The following is a 27,824-nucleotide window of genomic DNA, read 5'->3' as shown; positions in this document are numbered from 1 at the left end:
CTCATCTCCTCTCACCTAGACTCATCATGGCACTGACAGAGGCAGATGAGTGGTGACAAGCAAGGACTCAGGGCAGGCTGCACAGGGTCAAACCCCAGCTCTACCACTGGGGGACCTTGGGCAAGTGACTGCCCCTCTATGCCCCAGATTCATCTGTTAAAGGAGACAGAATAAACCTACCTCAGAGGGTTGTTGGGGGATAAATCAGGTATAATTGTTAGGAGTGCTTTATGTCTAGCACAAAATAAGTACAATGTAAGTGTTTAATAAAAACAATATGTATTTCCAGTCTTAACTTCTATACTGGCTATTAGAATCATCTTTTTAAGATGGAAATTAACCATGTACTCTTCAGTTTCAAATTCTTCCAAGGTTCCTTTTTTTTTTTTCCCTTAAACCTTTCAATTATGGCCACCAAGGTTTCCTCAATGCCTTTAGGATCAAGTCTTAATAGCCGGTCTCCAACGGGGAGTCCAGATGGCCCTCTAGGATCTTGGGCCTTCCTGGCCTTGCATCTCAGCCTAGTCAGGCTCTTTCACAGCCTCTGTTCACACTGCTCTTCTCTGTCAACCTGGCACACACACCTATGGATGCTTTCAAGACTCAGCAGGAGCGATAGCTTCCACGAAGCCTTTCTTGACCGCTTGCTTTTTATTCCAACTGTGCCCTAAACAGACATCTGGTATAATACCTGTTTTTCTTTATTCTTCTCTAAGAATAAATTTGGATCACATCTTATTTATCTCACCAGGATACAGCCTGATAAACAGCGGGTACTCCATAAACAACAGACATAGGGAGGAAGAGTGCCTCCTGACCTAGTGATACTGAGTGGGGTCCCCTCCTCGCAGCTCAGATCCAGGCTGTCAATACTCAAGTCCAGCTGGGGCTTAGCCTGGGGCTCACGGCTCTTTAAAGCATCAGTTGCCACCTGGAATTTGCCCAGGTCTCGAAGCTGCTGGTCTGCGTGGGCAACCTGAGAAGGAGAGGGCCAGGGGGAGAGTGAAGAAAAACCTAAGGCATCAGTGGCCTAGGAGGAGAGGGCACAGGGGTCCAGTGGGATAGGGGTGAGGTGAGTCTGCCAGCCAAATTCTTACCTGTGCCTCCAGGCTGCGCACCTGGGCAGTAAGGTGGCGGCATGTCTGTTCAGCCTCCTTGGTCTTCAGCCCAGCCTGCTGTAGCTCATGGCCCAGCCGTTCGGCTTCAGCTCGCAGCTCTTTGTTTTCCTTCTGCAGGTGCTCCAGGCTCTGCAGCTGCTCCTGCAGCTCTTGGTTCTGCTGCTTCTTGGCATCATAATGAGTTTTGGCTTTCTCCATCTGTGGGCAGAGAGGATGGGTGGGTGGGGCAGAGGCTGGAGGGCAGGAGGAAGGTAGCATGGGCTGGGGCTGGGCTCCTTACCTGCAGCTTATAGTGCTCAGCTGCCTGCTCCTTCTGGCTCAACTGGGCTTGCAGTTCATTCAGCCGGGCCTGGAGGCGCTGGGCCTCCTGCTGGCTCTCACCTCCCTGAGCCTGGACAGCCTGAGAAGAAAGTCCACTCAGGAAAGCTGGTCTGGCCCCTCTACCCAAGTCCACTCATCTGCATCAGCCACTGGGGCTCCAGAGGTGCTTCAGACTCCTGAACTTAGGAAGAGGAAGAAAACCACCCCACCCCAGATACACTCCACCCGACTACAGCCTACTGAACCTGAAGTCCACACGCCCTTCAGTCCACATCCATAGTGGCCTTTCCCTGACCAGCTCCTGCCCTATCTTTGCCTTCTTTGAGATAGGACACAAACTGTCTCACCCTCTTTGCACGCACACACAATCTCCCCTAGGAGGAAGGGAACCGATCCTCGAGGAACACCCAGGTGCGGAGCCTTGGAGTGAGGCACTTGGCATGTGAGCTCTCTGAGGACAGGGGAACTTGTTTCTCCTCAAAGCCACTCTGAGAAGTCACTTCATCCCCTTTTCAGAGGAGGAAACTGAGTTCAAAGATTTAAGCAAATTGACCATAGCAACAATGACTAAATGGCAGAGTAAGACTTGGTCCACTAAACTCCAAAAGCCCGTGGGGGCTTATTTATGATGCCCACGCTGCCTCCTGTCCAGACTATAACTCCTTAAGAACAGGGCCTAATTCTCTGTCCATCTGCAAGGCCAGCAAGTACTCTGCGGTAGATACTGCATAGAAGCATCCCACCTTTGCCTCTCCTAACACAGGACAGGCCCCACAAGGAGCAGAATAAACATTTGTTTATCAGCACATCAAGACATGCTGTGGCACCATGGTATGAAATGAAGCTCTGAGCTCCCACCAACTCCTAGGACCCACCAGGGCTTTAGTGAGTCCCAATACTACTGATGCCCAATTCCTTTGCCCCTGACTAAAGGCTGTGAAGCCTAGAACTGCAGAAAGCAAGTATTAAACCAAAGAAGGTGACACAGTTGGAATCATTAAGAATGTTATTAAACTGCATTGTAATATTCAACACTGGTGACACTCGTTCTTTCCCTGCCCAGACTATCTGGACTTACATGGTTCAACAGAACTTTATGCAGCGGTGAAAAGTTCTGTATCTGTGCTGTCCAATGCAGCAGCCACTAACCACATGTAGCTACTGAGCAGGGACACAATGTAGCTAGTGTGATTGAAGAACTGGATTTACTTTAATAAATTTCAATAACCACACATGACTAGTAGCTGCTGTAGTGGACAGTGACAGTTGAGAGATGGGAACCACCCTGGTTGTCTCTTGAGAGCTCCCAGAAGACACATGCAGGGGCTTCTAAGCCACAGGCTTCCTAGGAGGGCTGCCTGGAACACAGGGTGCCCCTCCTCTGCCCACACACCCCCACGGCCCGAGAGCTTAGAGAACAGCTTTCCTCCCCTGTCCAGAGGCCAGACCCGTTCCCCCAGCTGCCCCACCTTCAGCTTCTGCTGCTGCACTTTGCTGGCTTGGTCAGAGTCAGCCAGTTTCTTCCTCAGTTCTTCCACCTGGGGAGGGAAGAGGAGGACAGAAGACTCAGGAGGACTTCCCCTGGATGTTCATCCCAGATGTCCACCCATCATGGGGTGGCCCAGACCAGGATCGCCAGCGTTCCTAGAATAAACTCAGGCCCTTTCTCTGGCCTCCAATTAGGGAACAGCCTGCTGCCCAGGCTGCTTGGCAGGGCTTGAGTGAGGCAGTCTAACACATAGATGTTGCCAGGGCCACCTGTCCATACTTGCCTCTACCCTGAGCCTGCAGAGAAAGAGGCCTGCCCAACCCCTGTCACCTCCAGAATCGGAATTGACTCTGGAGAGCTGACACCTCACCACCACCCTGCTGCTGCCACCACTCCGCAGCCGCAACCTTCCCAGGACCTAGTCTGTAATTCTAGCCGACATACTCAATGAATTGCCATGCCTCCCTCCCAGAAACTGCCAAAGCCCAAGCCCACAGATGCTCAGACCTCTTCCCAACATCCACAGGCTGTTAGGGCTGGTGCTAGCAGCATGGCTGCTGTGGTTAGCATTGGGGGAACAGATTGCTGGAAGACAAGAACAGGTGTAGCACATGTACTCCAAAGCCCACCCAACTCCCACAAAGAGGAGCACAGGGAGTAGGGGAAAAGAAAGAACATAACAGCCCCATGCACCCCTGGCTGCTTCAAGTATTCTGGGAGTTCAAGCATGACCAGGCAGCACAGGGGAGAGGCAAGGGCTCCATTGCTAACTGTTTGCTATTCACTTTGATTCTCCCCCATTATCACAGGCTCCTTAGAGGAAGAGGAGGGCCCAATTTTTTGGCAGTCCTGGGGTGGCTGGGTAGGAGAGTGACAGGGAAAGGGTGCTCTAACACTAGCTCTATAGCCTCGATGTCTCAGGCAACACAGAGATTCCCGTGAGAAAGAGGCAGCCAGACCATGTGACCCCCCACTCCCCTGCCCCCATCTGGTATAGACCCCTCCTGCTACTTCACCCTCAGCCTTCCTGCTACAGACATCTCTATGCTGTGCTCGGGGTTAGAGCCCCAGAAAGTGATGGGCAAGTGTCCTGAGCCCACAATTCTCCCTAACCTGTGGGGGCTGCCTCGCATATCACCTTCAAGGCTTCCATAAAGCTGTACTCTGGTAAAAAGGGACACAATGTTAAACGAGGCCCACAGGTAATTCTGCTGTTCCTCTTAGTTGGGTATCCTTAACTAGACACAGTACTTGGGAAGTTTTAGAATCCCAAAGATTGTGTCTGTCGTTGGTTTAGGTGTGGGAAAGATGAAGCCAGTGCTACCCCTTGTCCCTGATAGGCAGATGAGAGAAGGTGCAGAAGGGTGGAGAGGCCGACCTGGGACAGGTGGGATGAAGCCTGAGAGAGCCCAGCACACCGCACTCCTGGGAAGCCTGGGCCTGGATTCCATGGCTTGACCCTGCCCCCTTCACAAACAGTTCACAACAGGAGCTGGCGGAGGCAAGCTGCAGCCGGGCTCATGCACCGAAACTGGTCACCGTTTAAGCAGCTAGCATTTAGCGAGGACCCCAGGCATTACCTGTTTAGTTTGCTCTCTCTGAAATACCTCTAGCTGCTCCACCTGTACATGGGGGAGGAGCAATGGAGACAGAGTGAGATGAGGCCAAAGAGGCACCAGCCCTGCTGCCAGGCTGACCTCACTGAGGCTCTGATACTTTCCCCTAAGGCGCTAGATTGACAGTAAGTTTAAAAATGCCAGTTAGACTGATTCTAGTCCCCAGTGGCTCCTGAGGCATCCAGTGCAGGTGCACCTCTGAATGGGCTGGTGGTCACAGCTTGACTCTCCAGTGACAGAGCCTTCAGGAGAGGGGAGGCCACTGACATTTTCTTTAGGATGACAGGGGCAACAGACTTGAACTCCATCAGCCACCACTCCTTTTCTGTCACCCAGTGAATGAGGAAAGGCAAGACACTCCAGTGTAGGAGCCAGAGGCCCTGGAACACAGGATCGATGTCCCCATGCTCTCAGCTCCTGATCTTTGGGAGGGTGGTTGGGCTGAGTACCTTACCTGGGCAGTGAGTTTCTGCTTCTCTTCCTGGAACCGCTGCCTCTCCTCCAGGACCTTGACCTTGGCACCCTCATACTTGGCAGTCATCACCTCCAGCTCCCGGGCAGTGCTCTGTGCTTCCCGCTGCACCTCAGCCAGACGAGTCTCAGCATCAGCACGTACAGCTGCCAACTCTTGGACATACTTCTCCCGGGCCTGGTCCAACTCCACTTCCAGAAACTGCCGGCCAAGGTTAGCCCGCTCACCCAGCCCCCGGTTCTCCTCTGCCAGCAGGCCATGCGCCTTCTTCAGCATGCTCAGCTGCTCTGCATAGCTGGCCTTCTCTGCCCGCAGCTGCTGAGCTGTTCGCTCCTGCTCTGCCACCTTCTGCCGCAGAGGAATCAGCTCCCCAAGCTCCCGCTGGGCCCTCAGCAGCTCTGCCCGCAGCCCCCCAGCTGCCTGCTTGCTCTGCTCCAGCTCCTCACGGTGGCGTTTCTCGGCAGCGGCCTGCTCGGCCTGCAGCTGCTGGCAGAGATGCTTAGCTGGCAGCAGCTCACTCACCAGGGCCTGTGTGCTGGTGTGCTCGAGCTGCAGGGTGGAGAGGGCCTGCTCTTTCTGGAAGAACTTCTCCTGCCATGCCTTCAATTCTTGGCCCAGCTCCTCCGCACGCTCAGCCTGTGAGGTCAGCTCCTGCCGCAGGTTCTCTGAAGCCACCCGCTGTTTCTCGGCCTCCTCCCGGAGGCTCTGCACCTCCTCCCGCAAAGCAGAGCTGCGTTCTGCAGCTCTGGCACTGTTGCTGGCTGTCTCTGCCTGGAGCAGGCGCAGCCTGTCTTCCAGCTTCTGGCTCTTCTCTGACTCAGCCATCACCAGCCGCTTCAACTCCTTGCTCTCCCCCTCCTTCTCCAGGACCTGGCGATTTAGGATGGACACCTCCTCCTCCAAGCTGCTGATGAGGCTGTTTTTCCTCTCAGCCTCTTGCCGGCCCCGGGCCACCTGGGCCTTCCACTCATCTTCAGCCTTGCTGTGGTCTTGTACCTTGGTGCGGAGGGCAGCCAACTCCCTTTGGGCCGAGGCTAAGGCACTCTGACTGTGCCCTAGCTCCCGGGCCTTCTCCTCTAACTGGCCCTGCAGAGTCTCCAGAGCACTGTCCCGCTCAGCCCGGGAGGCCCGTTCAGCCTCGAGGCTGCGTTCCAGACTGTCGGCCTGCTCCTGCTGCTGCTGGCATTGCTGCTCCAGCTTGCTCACCTCTGCCCGCAGCGCCTCCAGCTTGGGGCCTGTTGGCTCTGTCCTGCCAGCAGCCTCAGATTGGGCTCCTGAGCCAGATGCGTGCTCCTTTTCTTTCTTAGCCAGCTGTTCCTTCAGTTGCTTCATGGTTTGCCTAAGTTCCTCCAGCTCTTTTATCTGGGCTGCCTCCAGGCCACGAAGCTTGACCAACTCCTGGTCCTTGCCTTCCTTTTCCGTCAAGGCATGAGCCAGTGCCTCTTGCAGGGTAGCAAACTCCACACGCTGCTCATTGAGGGCATTCTGCAGCCGCATCTCAAGCTCTGCTTTGGCCGCCTTCTCCAGGGCAAGATCAGCTTGGGCCCGGCCCCGCTCCTGGGTCAGTCGTGCCACCTCTCTTTCCTGCTGCCCACGCTCCTCCTGCTGCTGCCCCTGGCTCTCCATCAGTGCGGCCCGCAGTCGCTCCAGCTCATTGCCCATCTGCTCTGCCTCCCGTTCCATAGCCTGCAGCGCTGCCTGTGTGCTGCAGAACTGGCGTCCCTGTTGCTCTTCCAGCCACTCGGGCTCTCTGTCCCCTGCCCTCGCAGGCTCCTTGACTAACTCCCGGGAGGCTGTTTCCTGCTGCTCACCTGCCTTGCGCACCAAAGTCTCCAAGCGGGCCACCTCTTTGCTAGTGGCAGCCATCTTTTCCTGCAGAGCGGAGAGGTCGTCTGCAAGTTTCTGGGCCCTGACTTCCTTCTCTTGGACCTGCTGGAGTGCTCTGGCCAGGTTGGCGTGGAGCTCAACTAGCTCATTCTGCTGCCGGCTTATCTGGAGCTCGCTGTGGGATTCTATGCCTGCCACCTTCTCCTTTGCCTCCTGCAGCTCCTGGCGGGCCTTCTCACATTCTTCCTTCAAAGTCATCAGCTGTTCCTGGAACATGGCTCCATACTGCGCCTCCTCTTGCTGGCTCTCCTCATACCGTTCACGCCAGGCAGCTACTTCTTTGACAAGCTGCTCACACTCACTCTCAGCTGTGCGCTGGGCAGCTATGGCCTCTGCCAGCTCCTGCCGCAGGACTTCAGTCTCGGCCTGATGGGCCTCTCCAAGCTGCTGTAATCGAGCCTCCAGCCCCTTGCGCCCAGCCTTCTCTTCTTCCAGCTCCTTTTGTTCCTGCTTATGCTGCTCCACCAGGCTTCGGGTCTCTGCCTTCAGCTCAGAGATACAACGCTGCTGCTCTTCCAGGGCATCTGCAGCCCTGCGCTTCTCCTCTTCAAGGCTGCCCTTGGTGACCTTCAAGGACTCTTTGAGGGCCTGGAGCTGCTCCTGGAGTTGGTCCTTCTCCTGGGCCACCCTTTCTTTCTCAGTTGCTTTTTGCTGCTCAGACTGCAGCTGGAACTCTAGCTCTGCTACCTGGGCCTGGGCCTCATGCTGTTCCCGGCAGGCTGTCTCAACACGGGCGCGGAGTTCCTCCACCTTCTGGCTCAGCTCTGCCTTCTCCCGCTGGGCCTGTGTCACTGAGGTCTGAGCACTGTCCCGGGTTTCATTAGCCACCTGAAGTTGCTGCTCCAGAATCTCCAGCTTCGCAGCCTTCTCCTTCTCCAGTGCCTCCAGCTGCTGGAGAGCCGCATCCCGCTCTCTTAAGGAGGCCTCTCGCTCCTCTGCAGCAGTGGCCAGTTGCTGGGCGTGGTCCCGCCTAGTTACCTCCTGCTTCTCTGCTACCTCCTTCAACTGCTGCTCCTTCTGCTTCAGGCTACTGCTCAGCTGCTCCACCTGGTGGCGGAGGCCCTGGGAGGCCTGTTCTTGCTGTTGGAGGGTCTGTGCTAGCTGGGCCTGCTCCTCTTTGGCCTGCTGCTTCAGGTCAGCCAGTTCTTGATCCTGTTGCTGGATGGTGGCATTGAGTGTGGTGAGCTCAGAGGTCAGAGAGGCCACCTGGGCAGTCAACCGGGCCCCATGAGCCTGGGAGGCCTGCTCCAGCTCTTCCTTGGCCTGGCTGAGGTTGGAGATGGAGCTCTGCAGGTTGGCGATCAGGCTAGATAGCTGCTGCTTTTCTTCTTCAAAGTGGTCCCGCTCAGCAAGCAGCTTGGCTTCCTGCTGGCCTTGCTCAGTCTCCAGCGTCTCCACCCTGGCTTGGAGCTGTGTGTTGTTTGCAGCAAGAGTGGCTGCCTCTTGTTTCAGGGTTTCCAGCTGGTGGTATAAAGAGATAAACTGGGATCAGCATGACTCCTCAGTCACCAAGCCTCCTCTGGAAATGGCAGAACACCAGGAACCCAAAGGTACTGAATATGAGTCCACACCAACTCCCAGCACACAGGTCGTCCTGTGCATTCCTACCTGCAAGACATCACCTAGCACCTCGCCCTTCTCCTGGGGTGGGTTCTCCCGCAGCAGGGCCAAGTGTTCTTCCAACTGTGAAAGTTTTCCCTGAAGGATTTCGTTCTTCTCTTCAAGGCATTTCTGGGAGTAAATGAGACCCATGTGAACAGAGAGGTGGAACAGGCACCAGATTACCACACAAGCCCTCATAAACATCAACAAACATGGGGCCTATCATCTTGTTACCAAGATATTCCTTTGCCATGACCTAGAAAAAAGCAGAAATCATGGAACTGGGAGCATGAGGGACCTGACTCTCTAGACCTAGTTCTAAGGCAGAATAAAAGCATAATGTGACCTTCTTACTACTTCCCCAAGGCTGCTGAGTTTACTTCAAATTTCCTTACTGTATACCCTTCCTCAGATAAGTCTTGAGTCCTAGATTATCCAAATCACCACCAGCTGCCCACCATCCTCTGGGCAGCACTGGCAGCAGCTGCAACATCCCCCAGTCCCAAACCCACTTCTTCACCACTGTTCACTAAGTACCTGTAAGAGGCTGTGCTGGGTGCATCCCTATTTTTTTTTTTTTTTTTTTTTGAGACGTAGTCTTGCTCTGTCGCCTACGCTGGAGTGCAGTGGCGAGATCTTGGCTTACTGCAACCTTCGCCTCCCAGGTTCAAGAGCTTCTTCTGTCTCAGCTTCCCGAGTAGCTGGGACTACAGGCATGCATCACTACACCCAGCTAATTTTTCTTTTTGTATTTTTAGTAGAGACAGGGTTTCACCATGCTGGCCAGGCTGCTCTCGAACTCCTGACATCAGGTGATCCACCCGCCTTGGCCTCCCAAAGTACCGGGATTACAGGCGTGAGCCACCGTGCCCGGCCTGGGTGCATTCCTGAATTTCTAATTCACTTACAAATGTGAGAGGCAGCTATTACTATTTCTCTTACAGAGCAAGAACCTGAAGCAGATGCTAAGTGCCAAGATCAAGGGCTACATGGTTATTACTAAGTGGCCAAGTTGGGTTCTTACCAATAGCAACCATAACAACTGGTTCACTGAGAGCTTACTTTACACTACGTGATGTGTGAAGTGCTTTACATACATTTTCTCATAATAGGTGGTAAGGCTGCTACTCGTTATTACTCCCATTTTAGGGAAAGAATGCTTAGAAAAACAGACTGATTAACTTGTCCAGGATCCACATCTTATAAACACCAGAGATAGGATTGAAAGGTATACTATAAAGTGAGGGCACTGACTGGGGAAAAAAATAAAAATAAATTTAAAAAAAAGAAAGGTGTACTAGACTGAAGCCCACAATCTTTCAACCTTTCAATTACAGCACACTATCAAACCTTGAAGAGAAAGTAGCTTAATACCCAAAGGCCCAGAAGAGCACAGTGGTAAACTGGATTCAGCTTTGCATATGTGGTCAAGACTGTGGCTGTGACCCCAGCAGAGGGTTACCTTATCCTGCAGGGCTGTGCTGAGCTCCTTCTCCAGCTGGGCCTGCTTCTCCAGCCACTCCTGAGTGGCCCTGCTGTGCTCCTCTGTCAGCTCATTGAGGGCATCCTGTAGCTGCTGCAGGTGACTGGCAAACTCCCGCAGCTGAGATGGGCAAGTGAGAATCCCCATCACCCAGGGTCAACGCTGACCCTACCACTGCTGTCTGCTCCCTGAACCCCAGGGGCTGGATGCCTCCAATTATCCTGCCAACCCTCCACAAACCAATCACAGCCATCACACCTCTAATTCAGGACCACAAATCAAACTTTAGGGTCACAACCCAGTACCCGGGAAGCAGCCAATTATGGGACAAGGAAAGGGGCAAAATATGCAGGTCTCTGGAGAGACTGTAGCGTAAGACAGGTGCTGGGACATTCTTCTCAACCCTCTCTTGGGGAGCCTTCCAGACTGCCTCAGCCCTGAGGGGCCTCCATGCACACACCACCTTAACACTCACCTTAAAGGAAAGGTCTCCATTCTCCTCCAAAAGCTGGCTGATCTTGCGATCCATCTGGCTCTTCTCTGTCTTCAGGTCCTGGCACTGCTTCAGGGTTTCATGCAGCCGCATGGTAAGGCTGCGAGGGAGGGAAGCAGCGAGAAGAGAGTATGGATGGGCCCCTGGCTGGGTGCACGGAGGGGCGGGAGCCTGGGAAGGAATGCAGGGAGAGTTGTACCTCTCATTCTTGTCACGTAGCTCCTCAAGCTCCCTGGGCTCCAGTGGGCTGGCTGCCTGCTTCTCATTCAGCAGGGCTAGGCGGTCAATGCGCTGCTGCATCATGGCTATCTGTGCATCTGCCCAGAGTGGAGGGAGGAGGAGAGGAGAATCAGCACAGAACTATGTGCAGGAGGGGAAGGGAGGAAGTGGCATAGGGAGGAGGAGGCATACAGAGGAGGAGGAATATGGTATCCAATCTAAGGGAAAGAGAAGATGGGGACAAAGACAGAACCCAACTTCCAGGAGGTCAGCCTGACCACAGGCCCAGGGCTGAGCTCTAAGCTCCAGGGTCCAGCAGAGGGGACAACATTCGAGGCCAAGGGGACATCCTTCTGGCAAGTCTATTCACACATCTGCCAGCGTGCCAGCCACCTACCCTTCTCGGTGAGGAGCTTGCGGTTCTCAGCCAGCTCCAGCTCCAGCTCATCCCTATTACTTCTCTCATCGGCAAGCTGCTTCTTCAGCCGTCTCATCTGGAACTGTGGGGTCTGCAGGATATCGCCCATGGGAGAAGCTGGAGAACCTGAGAGAAAGCTGAGGAGGGAAAAGGCCCAGTTGCATTGGTAAGAGCCTAAGATCTGAAGCAATCAGCAACAGGCAGCAGGAAGGGAGTGGGGTCTGTGGAAGTGTCCACTAGCAGCTGGGAGGCCTGTGCACCTGGGATCTATTTGCAGTGCTACCTCAAGCCTCATGACATGATCTTGAGAAAATTTTTCTTCTCACTGCCTTAATTTCTTTGTCAGAAAAAAAAAAGTGATATATTATCCTTGGCTCTGCAGAGATGTGCTAAGAGAAGGGACTTCATTGTAGTCTTTGAGGAAGAAGGGTATTCCATAAACAGGGAACAGCTTTTGAGGGAGACCTTCTGCACATGACAAATCCCAACCAATTCCCCCCATTAATACTGGGGAGGTGAGGAGATCCCAGATCTACAGGATTCTCCAAGCACTCCTAGAGGCTGGTCAACAGCTTAACTCTAGAAGGTAGGAATGTGAGGAATAGATGGATGCTGAGGCCCTATCCCAGGAGGAAAGGCCCAGAACATACTTGTTCCCACTGGAAGAGGAGGCAACCTTCTGTAGCTCTAGGAAGCGAATCTCCCTCTTGGCCTGGTGGCTAGGTGGGGAGAGCTCTTCAGGGAATGTGCTAGAACAGGTAGAAGGGACAGGAGCTGGGGGTAAGAAATAGACAAAATAAATCATCAAAGATTAGTAAGAAGGTGAAAAGATTTGCATCTTTATGCAATCTGAGAACTTGGCCTTAGTGGGAATGAATCTGTGGATACTTATATGTAAACTACCAAGGAAGGCACTGGGCAGAACCTGGTGTCTGGGTTATCCACAGTTCCGTGTCTCTAACCAAAATAAAGTGCAGGGCTTCCATTTCTACAGAGCATCACTACTCAGAGCACAGTGGAGTGAGGGTGTTCTCTGGCTCAGAAACTGCACCAAGTGCTCAGCTTTTTCCTCAAGTCCATACTGCAGAGACGGCTTGGGGAGCCCTGAGCAGGATCTCCTCGCAGCCCCCAACAACCTTTCCTATCAGAGCCACTGACTGCCATTTGGAATTCTTCCCCCCAAAGTCTTGTACCTCCAAAATGCCCTCCTCCTCAAAACCCTTCTCTTTCCTTGGTTTCTGTGACCACTTTTGTAGGACTTTCCTACCTCTAATTACCCATTCTTAGTCTCCTCATCTGCTCCTCCCTCCTCTACCCACCCTCTAAGCTCCCAGAGATCTGATGGGGCCTCCTGGCTCTGCCCATAGTGCCCACGGATTCAGTGGCCATCCAATGCTGACTTGCAAACCTATCTTCTGGTCCAGAGCCAGCTCCTGAATTCTGGACTCACATTTCCAACATCTCCACCTGAAGGTCTCATGAGGAACCTGAATACAAGGAACATCAAACTCAATGGCTAGAACTCGCCTAGACCTCCTTCTTACATTCCTATCATCCACCAGCTGACCTCTTCATCAGAAGACCAGCAGAACGATCACTCTTTCTACTGTAGCACCAGCCGAGACCACTGATATATTCCATACTTAGATTCCTTATCATATTTCCTGGTTTATGTATCTGCCTTTCCACCTAGAACATGTGCTACATGATGGGAAAAACATTTTTTAAAAGACTGTGGGCTGGGCGCAGTGGCTCAAGCCTATAATCCTAACACTTTGGGAGGCTGAGGCAGGTAGATCACCTGATGTCAGGAGTTTGAGACCAGCCTAATCAACATGGTTTAACGCCATCTCTACAAAAAATACAAAAATTAGCCAGGTGTGGTGGCATGCACCTGTAATTCCAGCTACTTAGGAGGCTGAAGCAGGAGAACTGCTTGAACTTGGGAAGCAGAGGTTGCAGTGAGCTGAGATCACACCACTGCACTCCAGCCTGGGTGACAGAGAGAGACTCAATCTCAAAAAAAAAAAAAAAAAAAAGACTGCACATTATCAGCTTCTAAGCCTAGAGTAATGATTGTTTAAAAAATAAAAAACAAAAGTAGGTATGATCACTTGTAAATATCCTACATCACTGCTGCCAGGCAGCAAGGAGGAGCTCCATAGGAACTGAGATGATACATGACCCAGAAATCGACCTACTCCATTACACACACTTTTCCTGACCACCAACTCTGTCTTGTGTTGCGGACAGAAACAAACCCCCACCGCACTTCTTGACAACTCAGGATCCTAGTATTCCCCATTTCAGAGATGAGGGGATTCTCAGGAGTATGTACCTACTCACCTTTCCGTAGGAAGTTCTCTAGGTCCTCATTAAGGTTTAGCCCATCCTCATGGTCCAGCACAAATTTAAGAATGACAGCCAACTCAGCCTGGGCCACAGAGAGAAAAAGAACATCACTGAGGTGTTAGGCCTCTGATAGGATGGCTGCCAGGAGCTCCACCCTGGCAGTGCCAGTCCCTCGCTCCCTCATGCCCTAGAAGCCTGCTGGATCCCATTCTCCCTCTCAGAGCTGAGGTCCTATGACCCAGCCAACAACATTCAACTAGAGATATGTTCACCCCACTTGCTCCCTTCCCTCCCACCTCCCCTCAAGATGTACCCAAGTCAGAGTTCCTGACTGACTTCACTCCTGACCACAAGCGAAGTGACTGTTAAGGAAAGTAACACAATCAGAAAGTTGCTTTTATTGTTATTGTTGTTAAGGAACAAGGTCTTGCTATGTCACCCAGGCTGGAACACAGCAGCACAATCATAGCTCACTATAACCTCCAACTCCTGGAGTCAACTCCTCCTCCTCAGCTTCCCAAGTAGCTAGAACTACAGACACACACTGCCACACCCAATTCATTTTTTTTTTTTTTTTTTTGAGACGGAGTCTCGTTCTGTCACCCAGGCTGGAGTGCAGTGGCCAGATCTCAGCTCACTGCAAGCTCCGCCTCCCGGGTTTACGCCATTCTCCTGCCTCAGCCTCCCGAGTAGCTGGGACTACAGGCGCCCGCCAGCTCGCCCAGCTAGTTTTACGTATTTTTAGTAGAGATGGGGTTTCACCGTGTTAGCCACCAGGATGGTCTCGATCTCCTGACCTCGTGATCCGCCCACCTCGGCCTCCCAAAGTGCTGGGATTACAGGCTTGAGCCACCATGCCTGGCCAGTTCATTTTTTAAAAAATATCTTTTTTGTTGAGACAGGGTCTCGCTATGTTACCCAGGCTGATCTTGAACTCCTGGCCTCAAGTAATCCTCCTGTCTCAGCCTCCCAAAGTGCTGGGATTACAGGTGTGAGCCACCACACCCGGCCAGGAAGCTTTTATATATAACTATGTTGGCCTCTTCCAGATGACCCTACCAGAGGAAAGGATGAGATAAATGAAGTGCAAGTTCTGTGGAAACACACACACACACACACACACACACACACACACACACACACACACACGCAGAAACACATATAGGAACAGAGAATAATTTCTATGTATTATCCTAAAACATATATTACAGTTAAATATATTCACATAAAAAAGGACTTGAAAGTACATCCTTTAAAATGTTGGCAACCTCTGGGAATGAGTTTATCGGCAACTGTTATTTCCTTCTGCATGCTTTTCAACATTTCCCAGATTTTCTATGATGAATGGCAGTAACTGTTATAACTGTATTTTTAAAAAGACCAGTATCTGCTGTTCAAAGAAAAACAAGTCAGGTGAGGTGAAGCATGGGCTAGGCCCGCTAGGTGGCATGGAGGCACAAGGGCTTACCTGAATTTTATATTCAAACTGTTCCCAGTCCCTGGGACTTTTGGAGCTCATGGTAGAGTGGTATAAGAGCAGCATGGTCATCTAGAAGCCAAACAGGAGGCAGTCACTGAGTGGGGCTGTCTCTTGTCTCAGTGGCCCCATTCTGGGCAGTTCTGGGGACTCTGAGCTATTCTGGCGATTCTTCTGAAAGTCCTAGAATTCAGCAACCCCAGGCCACCATCCTTAATAGCTCCAGGAAACATTTTGGGTTTTTTTTTCAATTGAGGACACAGTGTACACTATACAAAAAGCTGAGCACCAAGATTCCTGCATGGCTCAATTCCTGGACTCATGGAACCCTGGGTGTGAAGCTTTAGGTACCCTCTATAGGTCAGCACCCAGAAAGAACAGAGGGAATGACGCAGACTGAGCTATAATAAAAATATGGTGATAGTCGAGTGAGACCTGATTTCTGCCAGGTCTCCACCAAGGCCAGCAGTAATGGTCTAGTAAACTATTGTTTATTTCATAATCTCTGTCATAAGATCATGGGCTCCTAGAATCCTTGGGCTAAATCAGCCTCTGACTCAGACAGGTGGCTGCCTGGTTCTACCTCCAATGTACTAGAGCCCCAGAAATAAAGCAACCATCATCTCCCCTTGGGTTAAGAGAAGGCCCTGCAGGGTCCCTCGGATACCATTACTCCAACCCTGCTCCGCCTCCCCAGTCGGGTATTCCATAAGTACCTTGGCCAGTTCCAGCTCTGATCCCTCTAGCACCTTCTGTGCAGACACCAGGCATTCTGGAGAAGAGGGATGTTTTTGATTTTCTGCAATGACAACAATGTAGAAAACAGGGTGAACTTCCTGGGAACCATACCTGAAATCCCAGAACACTTAAATCTGGGGAGCAGAATGGCTATCTCTGGTGGAGCTATGAGATGTAGGGCTCCTTACTCCTATGCCCTCTTTCCCCTGCCCTACAATTTTCCATCTGAAGTCAGTTCTATCCTGGGTCAATCCAAGGGCTACAGGGATAATGGAAGAAGAAAGCAGCCTGGGAATTCACAGCAACTCTGGGTCATGACATTGCACTCTCCCACCCACTCACCAACTCTCTCTCAGCACCACAGAGGAAGAGCCCAGAGATGCCAGGTCACTTAGAATCCTGTTCCAACTGAGATCACAGAGGAAACCTGCAGCTGGGTCAGAGGAGGACACCTGGGGATACCTGACTCTCATGCTGCCCAAGGGTCTGGGCTCAATTATTAACACCTTGCTTTATCTAAATATAGCCTCACTTTTCCTATAATTCTCTAGGAGTGGAGATGGCAGCTAGCTCCCCATGTCAAAGACGAGGACTGTGTGGTCTAAGGCTGGACAAGGGGAGGGGAGCTGAAAAGCACTGTACTAGAAGCTTTGCATATGTTCTTATTTAATCCACCCATCCACTTGAAGAGCAGTTATCATCTCCATATTATACATAGGGAACCTACGTCCAGAAAGGTCACACAAGCAGTGAGGGAGGTCAAGATCAACCTTAATCTGCCTCTGCCCCTACACCTATCGCCTAAGCAACGAATTCAAAGTTATCTGGGAAAAATAGTTTTTCTTGCAAGGGAAAGACTCTCGCTTCTATCTCCTTGAAGTTGGGGGGAACAGAAACTTAAGGTGCTCAAAGAGTTCAAGGTGATAGGTCCCAAAAAGTAACCTTCTGGCTACACCTAGATCTCTGAGAAGGGCTCTGGGACTGAAGGGACATTCTTCTTACACCAACTGATGGAGGCATCACAAGACCCAGGGGATCTGACCCAGCTGTTTTCATCTTTGTGTTAAAGAGTGGGGAGTCTTGAAATTTTTCTCCTCTAGACACTCATGAACTAGTTCCTCTGGACTCTCCAATCCCACGAGCTGAGGAAGCAGCTTCTTCATAGCTGGATAAGAAAGGTGCTTACTCTGCAAAAAACTGCAAACAAAGTCCAGTCTCTCTGGCACCGGCTGCTGCAAGATTTGCTGTCCCTCTTCAGTGCCATGGCTAGAAAAAGAGCAAGTATTAGGACCAGAGTATTCAGCAATCTTTGCCTCTTTGCTGCTGCATTTCATACTACCTCCCCATTCCTTCCAGTCTTGATCTCTGCTGGATCTAGAAGAGATCCAGATCAGATTGGGAGACAGGTGACAGATACCAGGACAGCATTTATCCAGAAGGAACTGTCTGGTGGGTGGGAAGTGGGGACTTGAGGCATGGGGTTCTTCTGGAAAAGATGGCATTCTATCATCCTCTTTGCAAATATAAAAAAGCTCTGTGGAAAGGGGCCGAGAGGAGATGGAGGCAGCCCAGATGAATGGGAAGCTAGATTACACCATCTGGAATGTCTCAACTCTAAGCTGTCAGGAAGCCTGGAGAACACACCTAGGGTAAGAGTGAGAGAAGACTATGGGGAAGGAAAAACACATCCAAGAACTGAAAGAACAGGAGGAAACAAGGCTCTGAAGTGACAGGGTGAAGTTCCCCCACTAGGCTGAAGGCTGAGATGGCAAAAAGCCTCCCAGAGGAGGATCCCAGGGACTAGTTTTTTGTTTGTTTTTTTGAGACAGAATCTCACTCTGTCGCCCATGCTGGAATGCAGTGGCACGATCTCGGCTCACTGTAACCTCTGTCTCCTGGGTTTAAGCAATCCTCCTGCCTCAGCCTCCCAAGTAGCTGGGATTACAGGCATGGACCACCACACCTGGCTAATTTTTTTATTTTTTAGTAGAGATGGGGTTTCGCCATGTTGGCCAGGCTGGTCTCAAACTCCTGACCTCCACCCACCTCAGCCTCTCAAAGTGCTGGGATTACAGGCTGGAGCCACCGTGCCCAGCCAGGACTAGTATTCTCGATTAGTGGTTCTTGTCTCTACTTGCTTTACTGGAAGAGCAGGCAGTGTGAAGAGAGCCATGAGGAGAGGGAGACAGCAGGGGGAGCTCTCACACAGCCCAGGAGGCTGAGGCAGAATTGCTTCAACCCGAGACAGAGATTACAGTCAGCAGAGATGGTGCCACTGCACTCCAGCCTGGGAGACAGAGGGAGATTCTGTCTCCAAAAAAAAAAAAAAAAAAAAAAAAAAAGAATACTAATCCCTGGGATCCTCCTCTGGGAGGCTTTTGCCATCTCAGGCCTTCAGCCTAGTGGGGGAACTTTGCTGGATCCCCTAGCTAACTGCGGTTCCATTTTCAGAAGCAGCAGGTAAAATACCACTTCAGTTAGAAAGCTGAATTCTCTAGGCTACAGTGGGAGATCCTGATGAGTGGGCCCCTTGTTTCTCAGAATCTAAACTCCTAGTTCTCAGCCAACTTTCTGGAGGGCAGGGCAGGTCCAGAAACTTCCAATGCCAGAGACATCATGAAAGCACAAGCGTCATCCAAGCCAAGACTATGAGTGTACCTCCCCCCATACCCCATGTGATTACAAAGGCTTCTTCCAAGTGAATCCCCCACTAGAGGCACTCTGTCTGGATAGTTGGTCTGAGATCAGAGACTCCTACAAAGTCTTAAGGAGATGCTAATCTCTTACAGACTCCCAAATGAGCCATTTCCCCTACCCACCCACAATCTGGAATGTTGTGACTCCTTGGCTCAGTGTGGAGCAATATTTACCTCAGAGTATTCCATTAACTATAAATAAAAAGAGGTTCTCAGGTGAAATGTTTGAGAAATGCTGGGTTAAACTAAACTGAACATTTTTATAGAAGATACAACATGCATTATTTCCTAAACCTATTTGATCACAAAACCCTTCCCCCTACCCCTCACAAAGCCTGGTGTAAGTAAAGCTGCATGGAGCATGCTTTGGACAATAGTAGTCCTAGAGAAATCCAGCCCATCCTTTAAGACAGTGCTGAAGTCTCATCTCTGTCAGGAAGCCATCCCACAACTCCTGCCAGTCATGCCTCCGCTGTCCTCCAGGTCTTCCTGCAGCACTCATGAATGCAACTGCACCATTTACAACTGCCCACTCCAACTGCACTAGCTGAAAGCGAGGAATAAAGTAGGTGCTCAATACATATGGGCTGACTGACAACTGAGGGATGCTTTTTACTGAGAAGAGCAGAAATAAATGTCAGCAAGATAAACATCAGAACTGTGAGTTTTCTGGCAAAATGCCTCCACTATACTTTGTTGTTCAAGCCTCACAGCTATCAAAGAGATGGGACAGCCTTTTTTGCTTTAGGCTATTCACGCACAGAAGAACAGAAAGGGAAACTTGTCAGAGGGGTTGATCCCAGTTAATTTTCCCATAGAGAAGGCCAAGTGGCCAAGCAATTAAACCCTCCTCAAGTCCCACAGCTTTTTTTTTTTTTTAAAGAATTATTTTTCTCAGGGCGCCCCTTGTCCAGTGTGCAGACAGGAGTCATCCAACTCTCACAGCTTCTATCTACCCTCCAACCTTGCCATCCTCTGCTGCCTTCTGCTGAGAACTAGGCTGCTGATTTAGGTTGGCACTAGTAGCAGTACCAGAAATGTAAGAGCCAGAACATATTAACCAAGAACCTCCATTTCCCAAAAGGAAGCTGGTCTGCAATGTGCTGGATCTGAGATGGAGATGAGCGTTAACCTGGGATTTTAATATCGCCTACCTCCAACTCCCCCTTCTACTGCAGCCTAGGTTCAGGCAACACCCTAGAAGACAACTTGAAAATGAGCATCTTGAATTTTTGATGCTTCCTATGAAAATTTCCTACCAGGTTATAAACCTACAGTGGCTAACCCAAGGACAACACACATCCTTACTCTTGGGCACATCTACTGCTCTTGTCACCAGGCCAAGGAAATTTCTCTCTTCAAAAGCAAAAGTTCCTTGATCTATTCTGAGGTCATAAAAGCATGCTGCCCCATATTTTGTGTTACAATACAAGGCATATTATACCTGGCTGCTTCACTTTTAGTGAGGTTAAAATTAAACACAGAGTTAGGTATTGCCAGCCTAATGGTTTTACTAGCCATTAATGGTAGGTGCCTGGATCTATCACTTCCTTAGGGTTTGCAAAATAATTATTTTCAATAGAAGTTCCAAAATGCTGACTTACAGGTGGTACACAACCCCAACTATGAAGTGTCTTTGCCAAAAAAAAAAAAAAAGTGAATCAAGCTTAGATCTAATTTTCAGTACATAGGCAGCAAGGGGAACAGTGGAACCAGTTAAGCCGCACCATAACAATGCAATTAACAGAATCCAGGATTTAAGAATTTCTATAAGATTAAAAAAAAAATGAGGTGGTGTTGAGTGGGGAGAAAAAAAAGCAGGACACAAAACTGGTGAGAGGAAATGACCCCCTGATGAAAGATCTTAAACACTAGGCTGAAAATTTTAGATTTCTACCTATTAAAAATGAATACTCACTGAGGTTTGATGAAGAGTCACTGAAGTGTCACAAAGAAAACAAGATTTGAGAAAGATTATTGAGAACTCATGTATAGGAATGAACTACAATAAGGGCAGATTAGAGAAGAACTAGGCTAGAAGAACTAGAATGAGGCAGAGGGAGGGACATTGGTTGTGAGCAGAGAGGACGATGACCAATTAGAGATCAGTGCTAAGGAGAGAGAGAAGTCAAGATGATGTTGAAATGTCCTGCCTGGGTAACTGGAAGAGAAAATGGTAGTGTCTGGACCCAAATAAGAACAGTGACTTCTTTTAGAGGTACTAAGGCAGGTCCTGGTTAGAGCATATGGAATTTTAAAAAATCCTATAAGACAACCCACGACCAACACACATTTCAAATAAAAAACCACTTTAGCAGACCCATCTGTCCTGGGCTACTCAGCCCCACTAGACCTTGCTGATGGAGAATACCAACTCATCTCTTTACTCAACAAACATTAACTAAAACCTAATCAATGTAGTGTAGGGAAGACCCCAAGATGAATCAGACACAGTTCTGGCCTTTGTTTAGCTTAACTCTACCTTCTTTCCCTATCAATGAGCTGTTACCTATGAATGGGTAAAGTGCTTGCTTCACAGAGATGTGAGTCCCTAATACCAGTTCCTAACTGCCACGTATGGCACATAAACACCTTCAACACTTCAGTTTATCCTTGGCCTGGGGTAAACAATCTAATGTGCTTTCTTAAAAAAAAAAAAAAGACAACGACTGATCTATGCTCGGTCCCAAAAAGGTAGGATACTGGAAGGAAGCCCCACTCTATTCATTTCCCAGATAACTGTGATGTTCAAAGGAAATGTGCTAAAGACACAGACCAAAAGGCCAAACTACAATCCTTGCTGCATGGTAACAACAAGCTTTTTAAATGCTCTTGGACCTCAGAAAACAAGTTAATTGAGGCAGTAAAAACCCCAGAAGTGTATTTATTTTATAATGGCTTAGAAGTGCTAACAAGTTACAGATGAGATTTCTAGGTGTTTCTTCTTTCCTTCAGATGTGAGAGCTTTCCCTTTCTTCCCTCAGAAGGTTGCAAAGAGGGCTTGTGGCATAGGGTAGGGATGAGTCCAGAAAAGAGGGTTGTAGAAGGCTTCTGGTGGGACAAGAGAATGGGGAGCCCAAGAGTGAGCACTTGTAAGAATGTGAGGGCATGGAGCCTTGGAGGCTCTCCTGTGCAAGAGTGCAGAAGCCTCAGGATGGGACAAGCGCGAAACCTCTCCCATGGAGTGGCACAGTGACTGGAAGATGAAGTCAATGTATTCTTGCCTTTAGGCCCCACCCTGGCTTATGATGTCCCAATCCTGCCCCTGATTTCTGGTCATAGCCATCACCAAGTAAAGAGAACAAATACAGCCCCCACCCCAGCAATCAGCTTTGTCTTAGAGGCTAGAGAGATGTATGGTGTGTACTCACAGTCTGTCAATGATCTTGATGAAGATGCTGCAGTCCTGGAGCTGCAGCACAGCCTCCACAGGGTCAGCCACATGTAGACTGTTCACCTGTGAATCAAGGGGAACAGCCTAGTGAGACGTTACAAACGCCAGAAGCAATGTGGTTTGCTCCTTTTCCCAGAGGCTCAATGTGAGTGCTTACAGTTGTAGGCTATAGGAATAAAAGAACTGATGATTCTCAGGTTTTTAATTTCAGGAAGGAGTGCTGCTGCACTCACTCATCCAGTTACAGCCACCTGAAATGCAACCATCAGAGAGTCCTTCCTTTGGCTTCAACTAAATAAAAGCTTAAACTCTCCTAAGATGTTCCAGCACTGGGAGTATACTTTTAGGCATAAAATGCTTTTGGAAGGATACACCAATAAATTGGTACTAACATTGCTTCTAAAGAGAGGAATTTGACAGCAGGGAGTCTGAGGTGGGAAAAGAAAGGCTCTTAACATAATAACTCTCTGTAGCTCTTGAATGTACTATAGCCCTTTGTATTTCTTGAATGTTTACATTATAAGTTTCTATATCTCTTGGATTTTTATATTATAGCCCTTTGTAGCTCTTGAGTTTTCAAATATCTATTCAAAACATAAATATTACATATATGCTATACACTCCCACAAAGATATAAAATCTTATTAACGCATTTTTATTCTTTCCACACATAAAACTCTGGCTGAGGGGAGAAGGGAAAAACAATAGGGGAACAAGTGATTTTTTAAAAAGTGGGTGGAGGGATCCAGGCGTGGTGGCTCACACCTGCAATCCTAGCACTTTGGGAGGCTGAGGCAGGAAGATCACTTGAGCTCAGGAGTTCAAGAGGGGCCTGGGCAACATGGTGAAACCCTGTCCTACAAAAAATACAAAAAATTAGCCAGGTGTGGTGGCACACACCTGCAGTCCCAGCTACTTAGAAGGCTGAGGTGGGAGGATCACCTTAGCCCAGGGAGGTCGAAGCTGCAGTGAGCTGAGATTGTATCACTGTACTCTAGCCTGGGTGACAGAGCAAGACCCTGTCTCCAAAGGAAAAAAGAAAGAAAAGGAAAGGAAAAAAAACCGGGTGGGAATGAAAGAAGATGACGAGCTGGGCTGGGAATCTCAAAGAAAAACTTCTTATTCTGATTTAGTTGCCTGTTCCCATTCTTTGGCTTCAGATAGGCATACACCTAAATCAGTTTTTACCACTAGAAAATTCACCAGGGGTCACATGCATCAGGTACACAGGTTATTCAATAAGTATACACGTCGACTTCTACAGGAAAACCTCATGAATTCCATAGGCAGTAAAGTTCAGAAGTAATCTGGGCTGAAGTTTACTTTTTTATTACTATAAGAAGAAATGGTTTGCTAAGTTAATTATTCACATATTCAGCACTAAGAGGGGAGAGAGACTGAGCCTGCTTTAAGAAACAAGGTATTTTAAAGAACTTCAGCATAGTGGTTATGTGCAGACAACTAGATTCTATTGCTTATAAATGTATTCTCTATATTTGGGCTGGGAGCCAGTACATATACATTTTGGGCCCAGCTCCTCCAGAAACTTGCCAGCAACCTTTGTTATAAACTTTATTTCTCTCTGCACTAGTTTTCTCTCGTGCCAAATGGATGGAACCCCTACCTTATCTACTTCAAAGGACCAGTGTGAGCTCAAATGGATTATGGATGCAAGAACACATTTAAAAAAAAAAAAAGTAGGACAGGTGCAGTGGCTCACACCTGTAATCCCAGCACTTTGGGAGGCTGACGTAGGGGGACTGCTTGAGGCTGGGAGTTTAGGATCACCTTGGGCAACATAACAGTACCTTGTCTCTACCAAATAAATAAATAAGCAAGCAAACAAGCAAGCTGGACATGGTGCCTATAAGTCCTAGCTACATAAAAGGCTGAGGTGGGTGGATCATTTGAGCCCAGGAGCTGGAGAAGTTACAAAGAGCTATGATAGTGTCCCTGCACTGTGGCCTGGGAAACAGAGTGAGACATCTCAAAAAAAAAAAAAAAAAAAAAAAAAGAAATAAAGAAAGAGTAATAAACATAAGGCACTATTATGGCTAATAAAATTAAAATAATGAAGTAGATATAACATTTGTATTTCTTAACAGTTAGCTGCATGCACTATAGAATTAAGAGGATTTTAAAAAATCAATGATTCCTCTACAGACATGATAGTATTTATTTCAGTTAAATACTTTCACATTTAGAAACAACTTTAAGGTCAGGTGCAGTGGCCCATGCTTGTAATCCCAGCACTTGGGGAGGCTGAGGCAGAAGGACTGCTTGAGGCCAGGAGTTCAAGACCAGCCTGGGCAACATAAGGAGACCCTGTCTCTACAAAATAATAATTTTAAAAAAATTATTAGCTGGGTGAGGTGGCTTGTGTCTGTATGCTACTGTAGTCCCTGCTACTTGGGAGGCTGATGTGGGAAGATCGCTTGAGCCCAGGAGGTCAAGGCTACAGTGAGCTATTATCACACCACTGCACTCTAGCCTGGGCAACTAGAGTAATTGAGACCCTGTCTCAAAAAAAATAAAAAATAAATAAATAAATAAATAAATAAAACTTTTAGGCCAGGTGTGGTGGCTCATGCCTGTAATCCCAGTGCTTTGGGACGATGAGGAGGGAGGATCGATTGAGGCCAGAAGTTTGAGATCAGCCTAGGCCACACAGCAAGACCCTGTCACCAAAAAATTAAAACAACAACAACAAAAAACAACAACAACAAAAAACAGCCCAGCATGGTGGTGCATGTCTGTGATGTCTATGGTCCTAGCTGCTCAGGAGGCTAAGGTGGGAGGCAGAGGATTGAGGGCAGGAGTTCCAGGCTGCCATGAATGCAACTGCATTCCAGCCTGGGTCACAGAGCAAGACCCTATCTCAAAAAGGAGAATCTTTTAGATGAATCCAAATTAAAACAGATTAAAAGTTTTTTAATGTGAAATAAAATGTGACTTATTGACATCTTAAAGAGTTTGCTAATATATTTATAAAATATTTATGCTGTCTTTTGAAAAAAGCTCAATCTAATTGGTCAGGACAGGTCATTGTAAGTTTTCCAAGAAGATTCTGAAAACTTCAGGCCAAGATTCCATTTTACCTGCAGAAAATGGAGAGACTGCCAAGGCAAAACCATCTCCTATCAATACCTGCAATCTAGGTAAAACATTCAAGGGCTATGGATGCTTGTTCACTAACAAGACTAAAAAATCATACTAATTAGCTGATGTAAAGTCTCCTAAGGAATCTGGATTCATCACATATACCAATTGGGTAATAATCCAGCCACAGTTCCTTTCATGGATATAAAAAGACTTTTCTTCCTGTGAATTATTTTGCTCTCAAGTGAGAAATCATTTAAAAGTTAAGGAAGTAGAGAAGTTCCTTCATCTCTAGTCAGGACATAAAACATGAGAGTGAGGACCAGGCTCACCATGTAACTTAAGAGTTGCCCTTTAGGATTGCAGGGTTGCTTAAGGTTGTCAAATCTTAAAATATCCTGTAACAGTTTATTCATTATTAACTGCTGTTTACAGAATAGTTTCAAGCTATAATTTAAGTATTAATAAAATAAACCACTAATTTATTTTTATGTTATAAATTACTGAAAATTAAGAAGACAAAAAACAGAACTCCCAATAATTCTAGTATTTTAATACAGGTACTTTTTTTCCATTTTGACGTATTTATTTCGTTTTTTCCTAAGTAATTTTATTTATTTATTTATTTATTTTTTTTGAGACAGAGTCTCGCTCTGTCGCCCAGGCTGGAGTGCAGTGGCCGGATCTCAGCTCACTGCAAGCTCCGCCTCCCGGGTTTACGCCATTCTCCTGTCTCAGCCTCCCGAGTAGCTGGGATTACAAGCACCCGCCACCTTGCCCGGCTAGTTTTTTGTATTTTTTTAGTAGAGATGGGGTTTCACTGTGTTAGCCAGGATGGTCTCGATTTCCTGACCTCGTGATCCACCCGTCTCGGCCTCCCAAAGCGCTGGGATTACAGGCTTGAGCCACCGCGCCTGGCCAGTAATTTTTTTTAAACTGTAGTTGGAATTACCATGTGTGTGTATGTGTATGTTCTATGCCACTCTTCTCACTAACATAACAGATGCATTATTTCATGCTACTACAGTTTCATAAAATTTGCTTTAGCTCCACAACTTTTGTTTAAATTGAAAAAATTCTCTATAACTATATTCATATATATTTTTAAGAGACAGGCTCTTGCTATGTTATAGGTTGGAGTGCAGCAGCTATTTACAGATGCAATCATGGCTAACTGCAACCTCAAACTCCTGGGCTCAAGCAATTCTCCCATCTCAGCTTCCCAAGTAGCTGGGACTACAGGTGTGCACTACTGAACCCGGCACATATAACAATACTTTAACAATTTCATGCATGTTCTTTGTTTTTCTTTTTTGACAGGCTCCACTCTATTGTCCAGGTTGGAGTGTAGTGGCACTATCACAGCTCACTGCAGCTTCAACCTCCACAGCCTCAGGTGATCCTCCCACCTCAGCCTCCTGAGTAGCTAGAAGCACAGGAGCACACCACCACGCCCAGCTAATTTTTGTATTTTTTGAAGAGACAGGGTTTCGCCATGTTGCCCAGGGTGGTTGCAAACTTCTGAGCTCAAGTGATCCTCCACCTCAGCCTCCCAAAGTGCTGGGATTACAGGTGTGAGCTGGCCTCATGCATATTTACTGTGACTTTTGAGAAAAGGATATAAGTAGCTGCTATAAATAAAACTAGTCTTACGCCAGGGGCAGCGGCTCATGCCTAACACTTTGGGAGGTCAAGGCGGGTGGATCGCTTGAGCTCAGGAAATCAAGACCAGCCTGGGAAAAAATGGCAAAACCAAGTCTTTACCAAAAATACAAAAAATTAGCCGGGCATGGTGGTGCATGACTGTGGTCCCAGCTACTAGAGAGGCTGAGGTGGGAGGACTGCTTGAGCCCAGGAGGTGGAGGCTGCAGTTAGCCGTGATCACACCACTGCATTCAAGCCTGGGTGACAGAGCAACACTGTCTCTAAATAAATAAATAAGTAAATAAAATTAGTCTTGTGTTTATTCTCTGTAACAGTAGTAGTCACTGTAAAAACAAGCCTAGAACCTAAATAAATAAACCAATCAACATAAAATGATGTGGCTAAAGAAGCCCCCAACATTCAGTTACTTGCATTGAATTAGAGATGTTGCTCAGGTTCCCCTAAAACCCAACCAGCCTTTTTGGGGGGAAATGCAAGGAGAGTAGGAGAAGGAAGAGACAATGTTCCTAATAGAGAATAAAACGGCATGCAATATAATTATAAAATATATAAATATAAAAATACCCATTTTAAGCTACACAAAAGAAAATTACATCCATTTCAGAAACTGAAGACTAAGAATGAATATTTTGTTCATTAAACATATATTTCCTCACTCAAGATTTGATCATGACTAAAACAACCTGTCTTATTAACTCAACCCTAACTGGAAATTAAAAATTCATTTCCTTTTAAATATTCTCTAATTTAAAAAAAAGTTGGCAGCCAGGTGCAGTGGCTTACGTCTGCCATCCCAACACTTTGGGAGACCAGGGTGGGAAGTTTGCTTGAGGTCAGAAGTTTGAGACCAGCCTGGGCAACTTAGAAAGACCCCATCTCTACAAAAAGTTTTTAAAAATTAGCATGGCATGTATCCCTGTGGTCCTAGCTACTTGGGAGGCTGAGGTGGAAGGACTGCTTGAGCCCCGAAGTTTGAGGTTACAGTGAACTATGATTACATCACTGTACTCCATCTAGGCAACAGAATGAGACTCTATGTCTGTTTTTTAAAAAAAGAAAAATGGTTGGCTCTCCAATTGGCCCTGATTAATCAGTACTCAGGGTGAATACTAAAATATCCTACTTCAACAAGCATGCCCAGGAAATATTTTAAATACGAAGAACTATGATTTATTGAGATATTATGCTAAATGACTGCAAGTGTGTGGGTACTTGTGCACACTAAATGTATCTCATTATCCTTGTAATAACCCCATGAGGTATTTTATTTTTTTCATGGTGCCAA

The 27,824-nt window shown here is 48.1% G+C and overlaps 1 protein-coding gene across 2 annotated transcripts in view; it reads right to left on the bottom strand.

The window, feature by feature from the left end:
* Window positions 1–27,824, bottom strand: part of NUMA1 (nuclear mitotic apparatus protein 1) — an 84,420-nt gene that overhangs the window by 5,026 nt on the left and 51,570 nt on the right. The window contains exons 4-20 of one of the 2 annotated variants that reach the window (XM_011993688.1): window positions 21,753–21,838; window positions 16,872–16,951; window positions 15,664–15,746; window positions 14,939–15,019; window positions 13,465–13,552; window positions 11,769–11,892; window positions 11,098–11,255; window positions 10,681–10,798; window positions 10,464–10,581; window positions 9,968–10,108; window positions 8,512–8,634; window positions 4,999–8,364; window positions 4,509–4,550; window positions 2,909–2,977; window positions 1,399–1,518; window positions 1,098–1,316; window positions 819–976 (exon numbers count right to left, since the gene is read on the bottom strand). In XM_011993688.1, the coding sequence (XP_011849078.1) occupies window positions 819–976; window positions 1,098–1,316; window positions 1,399–1,518; window positions 2,909–2,977; window positions 4,509–4,550; window positions 4,999–8,364; window positions 8,512–8,634; window positions 9,968–10,108; window positions 10,464–10,581; window positions 10,681–10,798; window positions 11,098–11,255; window positions 11,769–11,892; window positions 13,465–13,552; window positions 14,939–15,019; window positions 15,664–15,746; window positions 16,872–16,951; window positions 21,753–21,838 (5,174 nt within the window). The remainder of the gene's footprint in view (window positions 1–818; window positions 977–1,097; window positions 1,317–1,398; window positions 1,519–2,908; window positions 2,978–4,508; window positions 4,551–4,998; window positions 8,365–8,511; window positions 8,635–9,967; window positions 10,109–10,463; window positions 10,582–10,680; window positions 10,799–11,097; window positions 11,256–11,768; window positions 11,893–13,464; window positions 13,553–14,938; window positions 15,020–15,663; window positions 15,747–16,871; window positions 16,952–21,752; window positions 21,839–27,824) is intronic. The other variant, XM_011993689.1, reaches the window with a different exon arrangement.

The sequence above is a fragment of the Mandrillus leucophaeus genome, unplaced genomic scaffold (assembly GCF_000951045.1).
Source record: "Mandrillus leucophaeus isolate KB7577 unplaced genomic scaffold, Mleu.le_1.0 Scaffold432, whole genome shotgun sequence".
Taxonomy (NCBI): Eukaryota; Metazoa; Chordata; class Mammalia; order Primates; family Cercopithecidae; genus Mandrillus; species Mandrillus leucophaeus.
This window is presented reverse-complemented; position numbering and strand designations above follow the sequence as displayed.